General features: G+C 38.3%; 1 protein-coding gene across 1 annotated transcript in view; it reads right to left on the bottom strand.

Annotated features, from left to right (window-relative positions):
• HSF5 (heat shock transcription factor 5) overlaps positions 1-12,400 on the bottom strand; it is a 33,953-nt gene extending 21,553 nt beyond the window's left edge. Inside the window, exons 1-2 of the mRNA XM_045837582.1 lie at positions 11,761-12,400; positions 6,071-6,445 (exon numbers count right to left, since the gene is read on the bottom strand). Coding sequence (XP_045693538.1) covers positions 6,071-6,445; positions 11,761-12,400 — 1,015 coding nt within the window. The remainder of the gene's footprint in view (positions 1-6,070; positions 6,446-11,760) is intronic.
• Positions 12,401-13,097: the final 697 nt, after the last annotated feature.

Here is a 13,097-nt window from a genome sequence, read left to right as displayed (position 1 = left end):
CAAACCACACATTGATGTTTCTCTCTCTTTCTCTCTCCCTTCCCCTCTCTCTAAATAAAAATAAAATAAAAAATCTTTTTAAAAATAAAGAAAGTGTCCAGTAACAAACAGAAAGTAGAAAGGTATCTCATGAAAAAAAGGACTTGAATAGATAATCCAAAAAGATTCCTCAGTGGCTATTTCCTTACCAGTGCAGTCTTACTTTGTATAGTCAACAAAATAGAACAAAGCCAGGTACTAGTAAGCTTACTGAATACAAAAACCTAGCTATAGAAATGCAACTCTCTCCTTGATACATGACAAATTAATCTAGTGTGTATTATGAGTTTATTACTATGTCCTAAAACACATTCTTCTGCATAAAAAAACTTTTGGTGTCTTCCTGAAGGCAGTGGTAAGCCATTAAATTGCAATTAGGATAATAAAAGTAGAATAATGAACAAGATTCTATTTCAGATAAAGTTGATTACATTTTTAAAACAATTCTAGTATTTTAAAAAAGCCAGATTACTAAAAATTATCCAAAGGTGAACTTTTTCAAATAAAAAATAAAGGTTAAAATTTTTATCCCCATTATAGGTTAGGAAAACAAGTTCATACACTTTATCCTATGAAGGTAACTCAAATATATAATTTAAATGCTTTGAACTTGAATCTACTCCAGAACAGTACAATGTCAACAGTGAGAATATGCCCGATATAAATGCTTAAAAGGAAAAACATCCTATTGATAAATTTAATTTCAGGATAGCAACTAGAACCCCAACATCTCCTCATTTATGATGAGGTGAAAAAAAGGTCATCTGGGCACATACGCAAAAGAACTGAAAGCAGAACAGACGTTTGCGCACCCATGCGGCAGCATTATTCAAATAGCCGAAGGGCAAAAGCAGCACACTGTCAGCAGATGGATGGACAAACAAAATGCAGTACATACATACAATGGAAAACCATTTGGCATTCATAAAAAAGGAAATTTTGACACATGCTATGACATCAATGAACCTTAAAGATATTATGTTAAGTGAAATAAGCCCATTACAAGACAACAAATATTGTATGAGTCTTCAGGTTCCTACAGTTGTCAAATTCTTCAAGACAGAAAGTAGAATGGTGGTTGCCAGGAGCTAGAAGAGGAGAATGTGAAGTCAGTGTGTAATGGGTACGGAGTTTCAGTCGTGGAAGAAGAAAAAGTTCTGGAGGTGGATGGTAGTAATGCTAGTACAACAATATGGATGTATTTAATGTCACTGAAATGTACACTTAAAAATGGTTTAAATGGTAAATTCTAGGTTATATATAGTTTACCTCAATAAAAAGAAAGGCAAATAGTAATTGTGCTTTTGTTTAGTTTCTCCTGACAGCTGAAGAGAACTGCCTGGTGTGCCTATGCCAAATCCTTCTTTCCCTAAGAACAAAATCGGGCCTTTTCAGAGAAACCAACAACACCAACTACCCGAGCATCAGAATGCTCTTTACAACTGTAAAGATTCTGTATTTCTGCACATTATGCAGGATTAGAAGCCTAACGATCAAATTTTGGAATTTAAATGTACTTTAAAATAATAAGCAACTTTTTGCCCAAAAGTCAGTTCAAACATTTTTAAAACAATGATATATATTTTTCAATAAAAAATTTAAAAATCATATGTACCTTGGAGGAAAATATATATTATTACAAATTATTTAGCCTTTAAAGTATTAATATCAAGGCTCATTTGAAAGACAGCTTTTAAACTATTTCATCCTTTATATGTATAGTGTTTTAAATTTTATAGTCTGTTCATACACATTAATTCATTTAATCCCTGACCCAAACAATTGTTGCCACTTTACAGAAAGGGAAATTGAAGCTGAGTGATATGAAATAATCCACTGAAGGTCATGGTGGATGATTAACTGCAAAGCTGACACTAGAATTATTTCATTCCATTCAATAAATTATTTATTAAGGGCCCAGCACAACCAAGCACTATGTTAGGTGTAAGCAGATACGGAAACGAATTAGAGAGACCCCCACTCTGGCAGCTAAAGGATGTTCTCTCTGCTTGAGCAGGGTGAGCCAATGACCTAGGACAGTCCCACTGCCACCAGTAGCATAGAAGGGAAGGTCCCTCCACCAGTCTCTGTTGTCCACCCTGTCTGGGAGTATCTAACTCTGGGGAAGAGATATACCAGGAAAGAGCCCCTCAAAAGCAAAGCAAAACAAAACTTACGTCTTTGTTTGGGAGGCAGGCAGGAGGGCAGTAGGGCACAGTGCCCACAATGGGCGACAGAGTCAGTTTGCCCTGCCTCTGCCTAGTTGTGCTTTGGTTTCCTAATCTATAAAATTAGGATAATTATATTTCCTATTTTATAGGGTTGTTGTGATGATTAAATGAATTAATATTTGGAAAGTACTCAGAACAGTACCTGGTTGTGTGATTGCTATATAAATATTTATTAAATAAAATATGACATGAAGGGCATCTACAAATTGCTAGTCAATGCTTTGAACTTAAAACTTAACTTGGAAAAATGGCAAAGTTGATTTTGAGTCAATTCAGCATTATAATATTAAAGGAAAAGAATTCCTCAATACAGGATTCTCTCTATAAATATGAACATATTAATATTCCTATATTTGTTCAAATATATAGAGAATGAGTAAAGAGGTCTAAAATGAATTTTTTTAAGATTTTATTTATTTATTTATTTTTTAGAGAGGGAGAAAGAGAGAGAGAGATACATCAATGTGCAGTTGCTGGGGGCCATGGCCTGCAACCTAGGCATATGCCCTGACTGGGAATCGAACCTGTGACACTTTGGTTCACAGCATGTGCTCAATCCACTGAGCTACGCTAGCCAGGGCTAAAATAAAATTTTTACTAAAAAGGGAAATTAAATTAGAGCAGCACATTGTGAAAATAACATCAGAGGAAAAAAAACTGAATTCAAAAAGATAGGGCAATGAATACTGGAATGAAAGGAATCAACGAATACTGGGTCTACCACATTTTGTCTTTGATGGAGTGATAAGAGGGAAAAAATGTAAATGAGCTAGCAAAGAAAACATACACTCAAGAGAGGAGTAAGAAATGTAAAAAGTGATTCAGATGAGTCCTTTTATAAATCAGTCGACAATTTTTTAGTCTTCATGTTTCATTTTACTAGAGAAAACCTATGAAATATAATAAAATTCAAAATTTACTGGCTATACCAGATCCAAGTTTATTTTCAACATAAATAACTGTTAAATGAAATTGGATGTTGTTTTTTACTAAAATTTGATCAAAACTTCAAGTCATATAGCTCACTTTGAAAGGATTTAACTATGACCATTTTCCAAAATTAGTTACTGTACTAGGACTTACACAGCTGGGTTTGGGAGTGCTTGTTATCCTGATTCTGAGAATAATATTCTATTTAACTTTGGGAAAGTTATTTGTAACACTCTTCATAAATAAGTACTTATAAGTTATTGGTTAAATTGCTTATTACTTTTTGATTGCTTTACCTAAAGCTTGAAAGAATTAAGTACCTATACAGTATTTTTATGGCAGTTTCTTTTCCATAGTAGGTCTTTTGTATTTAACAGTACAATTTTTTGTTTGTGTAGTACTTCAGAATGCTCAAAATTATCTGCCTACATATCACAGAACTACTCTATGTTTTAGAAGTCTTGATGAGATCATGAGGTTTCTTATTCTCATAACCTCAGAAACTCTGTAATCATTTCAATGATCCCTATTAAAGAAGACAAAACAAAAATTCAGGTAACACAAGATTCTATTTCATATGCACTGTATACTATCAAAACATCAGCAGCACTTACTTGTCCTTTTAATGTTTCTTTCCTAGTCTTACCTGGAACTCTTGGAGACAATTTTCAGTTTATAAATTTATATCCAAGCTAATAAAATATTATAAAATAACATATCCTAAACCCTAATAATTTTAACAAACAGTATTTCTATAATGAATGAATAATATTAACTGTAGTGTTTTCTGATAAATAATATATAATTGGTTTTCATAAAATTTGGAACCAGGAGTTTCCAAGAAGATGGTTTGGAATTTGGAATAATTTTCCCATAGAAACAACATCACACAGGCCAGTTTGACTCCTGAATCAGACTATAACCATCTTTACCTTAAGTATAGGACTAATGGCAACATAGAACTTAACCACCGTACCTTAAACATCCATTAAAAATGCCTCCAAAATTCAAAATTGGAAGGCCAAGCACATTTCTACATATCCCTGCTACAGTCCTTCCAAATTTCAACTCCCCAGAAGTTTTTGAGTCTTTAGTTAAAGTTTAAGGAAGAGGGTTTGGAGGGGGGTTAGTAAAGGAAACAGCAACATTTATTGGTAAAAGGAGGGGAGGTAAGGTTACTGTCTAGTTTATGGGCTACAGAATATACAGCAAGTGTTAGGAAGACACAGACTGCATGTATGTATTCTACTAATATGGGGAACACAGCCAATATTATAATGTAGGTAGCCATGCCTACTCTGTTTATTAAAATACTGGGTTAAACTCACTAATAAAAATCTGACCCTATTTGGTGCTATACATAAGATATATAACTTAAAACATGAAATTGGTTATTCTCTGTTTTTAAAGATCACATATATACTTTTGTTCTTCCATGAAATAGCTGACAATCTGGAAAAATACTTGGCCTCAACTTTTTTCTATATAAAAAGATTTAAAAAATTAATTTCAAATAGGCAAAATGATTAGAAGTGCTAAATCATCCTTACTCCATATAATCCCTTCCCCCTTTTCTTCTCAATCCATCCATGAAAACATTAGTAGCTCAAAAAATCTGTAAAACCCAATTTAGTTTAAAATCTGGTTTTATTATTTTAATATTATTAAAGTTAAATGCTTTGGGAAAATAAAGCAATCTCTTTTATAGCTATATTTAGGTAAAATGCAATGAGCCCATAGTAAAATAATATAGTTGGATATTACAGCTAGAAAACAGTGAGTATTGTTACAAATAGAATAGTTACCAAATTTATAACTTTTAAAAGGCAACAAATTATTTAATTCCCTTATCTAATTTACATTCTTTCCATTTATTTTAGCTTTTAATGTCATCCTACCTGAGAGAAATGGTCTAATAAATACCTCTAGAGATTACGTCCAGATCTACATATTGTGAGTATATTAATACTCCTAGGGTTTTAATTCATAGGGCAAAGGAATGCTCCTTTCTTCTCTCCCTGGTGTTTTCTGAAAGCCCTGAGCCTTGTCTTGTTTCTGTTGCCCATTTTACCACTGTGTAAAGCACACTACATGATGAAACACACACTACAGCTATGGTGCTTCTGCAAAACAGAATATACAGTTGAATAAAATGGTAAGGCTATTACCTTGCAAAAATGTTATTTCCTCCCCCCGCCCCCCCCAAAAAGACCCCATAAGCTAAACAGATGGTCACTAGCATAAGGAGTCTCAATTAGGGGCTTGATATCTACCAGTATGTCTTCAATGCCCTTGGTAGAGATCTAAGTCACTTGTCATTGTCAAGTTCTCCTCTCTGCTGTTCCCCAGTTCTTAGCTGGCTGGAATTAACATTGCGGGGACTGTACTGTCAAACCATGCCATCATGTTTTTACTAAAAGAATATAATTTAGCTTTAAAGGATGGAGAGCATGCTCTTTTATTAAACTTCATTACTAAGATAATAAAATGATTTCATTATGAGGTAATCTCACCTATAAAACTAAAGATATATTAAATATTAAATATGGATGTAATTTTTAAAAAAATTTGTTCTGCACCAAGGACAGAGCTGTAGCAAGTTTCAGTGTATTAAGTATTAATTTCATTACTAGGACATATTTCGAGGATACAAAGTCTCACTAAAAACATAGAGCAACAGAATTTCACAACCCTTAAGAACACGTGAAATTTTATATATTATTTAAAAATGTCTTGATGAGAAATCTCTTGACATTTCTTAGGTGCATATCCCTAGTATTTTTGTTTAAGCATGAAGAAATGAATTTAAAAATATAAATGCTGCTTACAAAGTACCTTAAGAGAAGCCATTGAACTTGAATTTCTCATACCTGTTGGATAGTAGGCTTGGGAGTATTGTGCTGAGGGTGTGTAGTTACTATATTTTTGGGAGGAGCTGACCATTGTTTGAGGACCTTGCTGAACATGTACAGATGTGGTGCTGGGCTGCAGGGTATAGGTAACTTCAGTTGGAAACCTCTGCAGTACAGGAAATGGAACCCCTTTATCTGAAAAAGTGGGAGACGTTTCTACTTGTCCTGGGTGCATTCCAAGGGAGTTCTGCCACGTTCTAGGAGGAATCGGGGTCCGATCTAAACCTTTCAGAGGGAAAGTATTGTGGTTGTGGGATGAAGTTGATACGTAGGAATAAGGAGACAGACTATCTCGCCGGAATGACCGATGAAATTGTCCTACAGCCACTGGTCCTGCATAAAAAAGGAAGAGCACATTTATTAACTTTACACTGCACCACTGGATTCAGGAAACCAAAAGACAAAAAATACATACTGCTTTTCACCTATGAAATGTTGAGTTTTCAGTCATTTTAACACAACAGAAATTAAGCATTATAAAAACAAGTTCAGAATCCAGAATATAAGATTATACATATATTGCTGAAAAAATAAACTTTTGATTGAGTCTCAATATGACTGTCATAAAGTGGCAAAACTCTAAAATTAAACCAAATGTTAAATCAAATTTACTCAATGTTAAAAGCCTTTCATAAATTATTCAGTGATCTTACCTTTGACCTCAGTTGACTGACCCTAATTTTTCCAACCTGTAAGCTACTTCCTTGACAGGGGTGTCACACTCATTTTCACCGGGGGCCACATCAGCCTCACGGTTGCCTTCAAAGGGCAGAATGTAATTTTAGGACTGTATAAATGTAACTACACCTTAACAGTTAAGCCAGAGCTCGGTGCTGCCGCAGGAACCAAAAAGGTTTCGGGCCGGATAAAACAAGGTGGGGGGCTGGATTCAGCCTGCGGGCCTTGTTTGCCACCTGTGTCCTAGAAGCTTTAGAAATTCCATTCTGTCTTTCAGATAATTTAGGAACCTTTTTAACAGGCACAAAAATAAGCACTCTACCATATATATATATATATATATATGGTAGAGTGCCCTGGCCAGGAACAGGGCCCTAGAACAGGCCCTGGCCAGGTAACTCAGTTGGAGAATCATTCTGATATGCAAGGTTGTGGGTTTGATCCCTGGTCAGGGCACATAGAAGAATCAACCAATGAATGCATAAGTAAATGAAAGAACAAGATGATATGTCTCTCTCTCTCCTTCTTTCCCTTTCCTCTCTCTCTAAAGTCAAAAAAATTTTTTCAAATATGGGACAAATAAAAATTATAATACCAAAAAGAAATTTAATGTTCTTTGCTCCCTTTCAAACTTTTAAAAAAAAAATGATGATCTTTGCAGAAAAGTCAAGCTTGAAAACTTTGACTTAGTTCTCTTCTTCATCCCTTTAATCAGTCAATAGTTTTCCATAGTCATTTTTTTCTTCAGAGTTTCTCTAGTAGTGTCCCTTCCTAGATATCAGTGACTCTCAAAAACTAATTTACATCTGAGTCACCTGGAGAGTTTGTTTGTGAAAAATCCACATACTCAGGCCCAGAAATTCCGATATTTGCTTTCTTTTATCTAGAAAGGTAGAAAGGAATCGAAAAGAGGATATGAGGAAGAGAAAGAGCAATACTGTGTAATAAGGAAAAGGAAAATATAAGTGTTATAATCTGGGCTTATTTTATAGAGGGTACTTCTTGAACATAAACAAAGCTAGCCCAATTTATTCCTAGAGAGGACTTTATGTATTAAATTATGTGATTCACAAATGCCATTCAATTTGTGTTATTAAACCAACCTATAGAACAGAGGGAAAGTCTAATGTAATGCTGCTCATCTGTTAGATCACATGGTGAAAAATGGTACTCAAATACTTACTTTTTCAAATAGTTAACCTGTAAACCCATTCTACAGGTTATACACCATTCATTTTATTTCTATGGTGTTGGGTTCCTCCAAAGAATAAAGTATTAGGGAGTATTCCTAACTACTTCTGGCTTGGCCCTACCTGACTCAAATTGAGTTTTACTCAAATAAATTCTCATAGAAGTAATAAAATTTAAAGCATCAATGCCAAAAATAAATATATACATAAAAATATACACAAAAAATTCTGGAATCTTGGAAATCAAAAGCTCCAAACCTAATGAGGAAAAAACATCTTAGTTCCAAAGATTGTACTTAAACAATACCGCTCTTAAAAACTACTTTTCCTTTTTTCCTTCAAAGTACAAAAAATAGTTTTTATGTTACTTGACTAGCGATTCCATATGTATACACACTGTGGAACTCACCACTGACAATTCTTTCTTTGTACACCTAGAAACACTTTTTGCTCTTCACAACAGGTATTTCTGAGGTCCAAAACTACCCATCACTTGATTTGGATGTTTCATGTGCGAAAACTACATATTGCTACAGTGTGCAACAACTCACTAATCCTTTTTCTACCCTCTTTAAAGTTAAGCTGTTGATGAATTTTCAGACTGTCAATAATTTAAGCAGCTAATTAAAGAATCATCTACCTTGATTTCTCAATTTCTGGTTTAGATATGAATTAAAATATAGTCTATTTCTATCAAGATAAATTCTGAGTGACGGCCAAATATTTATGTATTTTAGATGCTGCTAACAGAAAATCACTGTTAGAATGAGAACATTCCTTTAAATTTGTTTTTTTTAAATAAAAATCTACAACATGTTCAGCTCTTATTTATTCTTCTCTTTAGGAGTACCTCATAGCATTCTACTCCAACTTTACAGATCATCACCTATGTCTTCAGAATACCTTTAAGATACATTTGGCAAAGTTTAACTCCAGAATTCAGGAAATGTAAGGCAGGATGAATTTCTGTTCATAGAAATTCTGTATAAATGAACTTGAACAAATAAATCTCCAGGAAAAGAACTTGCCTCTTGTCCAAAACCTGCCTCTTGAGAGCCTGGTAGCCCTAGGCAAAGAGGTTAACTACTGCTCAGACTTGTTATGTTACTTAGTTTAGAAAGTTTTTTTTTTAACTTTTAAAAATATTTTATTTATTTTTAGAGATGGGAAGGAGGGGAAGAGAGAGAGAAACATCAATGTGTGGTTGCCTCTCATGTGGCCCCCACTGGGGACCTGGCCTACAATCCAGGCATGTGCCCTGACTGGGAATTGAACTTGTGATGCTTTGATTCACAGCCCGAGTTCAATTCACTGAGCCACGCCAGCCAGGGCCTAGTTTAGAAAGTTTTAACAAATATTTTTAAAATTGACACTAAAAACAAAATAACAAAAGTGAACAAAAAAAAAAAAGAAAAAAACATGTCATCCTCACATTTCTTATCAAGACAATCTCAAAAAGTAAAAAGGACAGCTAGCTCAAGGACCTAGATAAGAGAACTAGATCCTAAAACAGAGGATTGTACTATAAAAGAGAGAGCAGTATTCAAACCCTCAACTGAAGTAGAAAACCAAAAACAAAATGGAAACTAAGAAGTAGCAGTACAGTCAGGCATATAACCAAAACAATTCAAGCATAATAAAAATTAAATGAGGAAAAATAGAGGAGCAAGGACTTAGAACATGGAATTAAAGCAAAACAAAACTGGGCCAATATTCTTGAACTTAGAATTACATTCCACCCAAACTAGTAACACTGTTCCCTAGTGAACCAAGTGTGGGGTAAGCAATCCACATCTGACACACCTTATGCATATATCAACAGGTAGAATGGTAATCACTCAATCAATCAATCATGAAAACTACAATAATCTAGGTATACATGGATTGATGTATTATCTACACTGAAAAGATATAAATCGCATGTTTTTCAACAAATAATCTTTAAAATGCTGGCCAACTGAAACAGAAAGTGAAGAAAAGCAGATCCTAGACAGCTCTTGTGTTTCTTCAATAAAATGGACTCTATCCTTAGAATGCAATTAGACTTAAGATACATGAGGGAAAAAGAAAGTCAGAGAAGAGGGAAAAAGAAAGTCAGAGAAGAGAAAAAAGTGAGCAAGAGTTGATTTTTATGTTTATATGTATGCATGTACGTTTCTTTGATTGAAGTGGTTAACCTAATTCTCTCAAGAACCCATCTTCCAGTCTTTTCTCCTTATGCTCATCGGATACACAGTCTGAAAGACAAATATCCCCGGGAGAGTCTGCCAGATGGATGCCGTGGTACTGTCTCCCATTGCCTTGCGCCATTTGATTTCCCACCAAAATCAATGGCCATCATGTGGAAGTAGCTTAATATTCCTTCAGAATTCCTTTAGAACATTCCTCTGCCACTGCTACTTTTCCAACTTGTTACTAGAACTCTAACCTAATCCCTAATCTTCTAAACTCCACAGACACAACCTAATCCCTTCTAAATTCCAAACTGACACAGTGCTGCCTCATTCATAACTCTGGGCTTAGGTTAAATTGAATACAGTATTACTTTTATTTGTGCATTTTTAAAGTTTTCCAAAGCAAAAGTAACCCAGAAATCTTTACGTTAAATCCACGTTAACATGCTGAAAATGTTTCTATTACTCTCCTACTTGAAGGTAAGGCATGAATTCTCAATATTATACTGTTACTTTCTTGGAGTTCATACCATAGATCCTTAAACAGAGAAAGGGAATACTTCCACTCTCACCTTTCTGGAAGAAGGGGAAGATCATAAAAAATCAAATTTATAAAATAATTTTCTATCAGAGAATTTCTGAACTTTTAGTAAATACATTTTTATAAATACAAAGTTTTTCACATACTTAAAGCTTATAGCCAACAGTGAAAAATTCGAAGGCCACAAATGTGAGCCTTCTAAAATTCTTGGTAACTAAAACTTGACAGCTGTAAAGCAAATCATTTTCTCCTTACTTGTGTCCAACCGTAACCTCTTAAAATAAGCATCAGCTCTCACTAGCTACAGTGAAAGAACTGTTTAGCCAATTCATCCCACAGAGGAACAATATCTGGTAAACAAGAAAAATATATTATTTTTTGCTCTTAAGATACATAAACAATGTCTTATCGTTCTATGCATCACCTGGGGCCTATAATATGACTATTGTCAGAACATTTCTTCCAAGATTTCTTAGTTGTGTCAATGGGTGGAAGATGGCATGTCTCTTCGAGGACAAACTTCCACTCAAGGTACCTTGTTCACTTTCCCTTGGTTGGTATAAATAGTCTTAAGTTTTCCTTAGAAACTTGGCTGTGACTTCGCTCCTTCCTACCTTAACCTTCATCATCGTCTCACCCTGCACAGTAACTCCACTCCGCTCCCATCAGAGCGAATGAGGCCCTTTTGTGTTTCCTCCAGACCCGGTGCTTCAACAAGGGGCCACTTGCTCTACGTGCTCACGGGTCTCAAGAAGGTAAGCGATGGCGGTGTGGAGTTCAAGAGGGGTACGGGAGGGGTGGAAAGAGAGTGAAAAGCACTGCCCCTTTGGCTGCTAGTGGACACAGAAGGGACTGAATGCCTACGGCCTCTTTCCAGAGGCGGTACTGGCACCAAGTGGGTGCCTGCGCGGGTGAGAACGATGCGGGAGACGCGCCCTCTGAGGATCCTGGGCGCGTTCGGGATACCTCCAAGCTGAGGGCGTGTGACAATAATGTATTGGAAGTGGCGGTTGCTCCCTGAGCCCAAGTGCCCTGCGGTGGGCGAGGAGGCCCCACGGGACTCACCGTGCGGCTCGGGCCGGGGCCCTGAGGGCGGCGACGGCTCCTGGTGCTGCAGCGGGGAGGTGGAGGCCGAGGCGGAGGCGGAGGCCGCGGAGGCGGAGGCGGAGGCCGACGTGATGAGCAGCCGCTGGAAGCGGTTGGGCGGACGGCAGGGCACCTTCAGGCCGGCCGCCAGCTTGGCCTTGTTGGCGCTGGTGAGCCTCTTAAGGTGCACGAGCAGCTGCGGCTGGTCGCGGCGGAAGTGCGGGCTGTGGAAGTGGTGGAGCGGCCCATCGCCCGCCGGCCCGCCGCCCCCCGACCCCGGCCCGGGGCCCGCCGCGCCCGGCCCGCCCAGCACCACCTTGCGGAAGCCGTAGAGGTTGAGCTGGCGGATGAAGCTGGTGAAGTTGGTGGTTTTGAACAGCTCCGGCTCGGTCCCCGCACCCCCGACACCCCCGCTGCCCCCTGCGCCCCCGCTGCCGACGCCGGCTCCTGCCCCCGGCGGGCTGAGCAGTTCGGCCTCGAAGAGCGGCTGGTCGATGAGCAGCCCCTCGCCGCGGCCGTCCCAGCGAATCGAGCGGTACCGGGGGCTGTTCACCAACCGCCACAGTTTGGCGGGGAAGTTGTTGGGGTTGATGGGGGTGGAGAGCAGCGTCTCCTCCATCGCCCCTGCCTGGGCCCTGGGCCTCGCCCCACCGAGTCTGGCTCTCCTGCCCCCGTTCTCGATCCCCCCAGGCCTTCGCTTCGCCCTGCCCCCTCCTGCAAGCTCCCGGCCTCCACGCACCTGGGGACCGTTGGCGTACGAGCCCCGCAGCGCCTTCCAGCGCGCCCAATGGGGCCTCGAGTTCCCACCACGCGCCGGGAGGAGGCGCCAGCAGGCCTGCACCCCGGGCGCAGCACCCCCAGCACGCCCGGCCCGCAGGGTGCGGGTAGCTTCAATCACCTGCGGCAGCGTGGGAGGAGTGGGACGTGAGGGAGGAAAGTCACACTCCCACAGACTGCCACCTTTGGCTGGAAATTGCTGCCTACCAGGTAGGGTTAAGTCCTCCAAAGGAATGAGCCCAATTATCCACGATGGAATACTAAGATTCCTTTACTTCAGATAGCCAGCGGGCGGGCGGGGATTTAGACTTTGTGAAGTGTGCATTTGGCAATACAAAGTCAATCGTTCTTGAGAACAAAGGGCCTAACCAACTCAGTAGTCTTAGTACTAACAATTGAATTATTCACCTGTCCAAATAACAATGGTGATAGTGGTAGGGCAGTATCCTGAGTATACAAATTCACCTTTTAGAGAGCATTTTATATATTTTTTAATTCACTTAAGCCAAGGTTTTGCTCACTGCAATCTACTCAAGGTG

The sequence above is a fragment of the Phyllostomus hastatus genome, unplaced genomic scaffold (assembly GCF_019186645.2).
Source record: "Phyllostomus hastatus isolate PE091 unplaced genomic scaffold, TTU_PhHast_1.1 phas_contig_210, whole genome shotgun sequence".
Taxonomy (NCBI): Eukaryota; Metazoa; Chordata; class Mammalia; order Chiroptera; family Phyllostomidae; genus Phyllostomus; species Phyllostomus hastatus.
The sequence above is the reverse complement of the archived record's forward strand: the minus strand, read 5'-3'. Positions and strand labels throughout refer to the sequence as shown.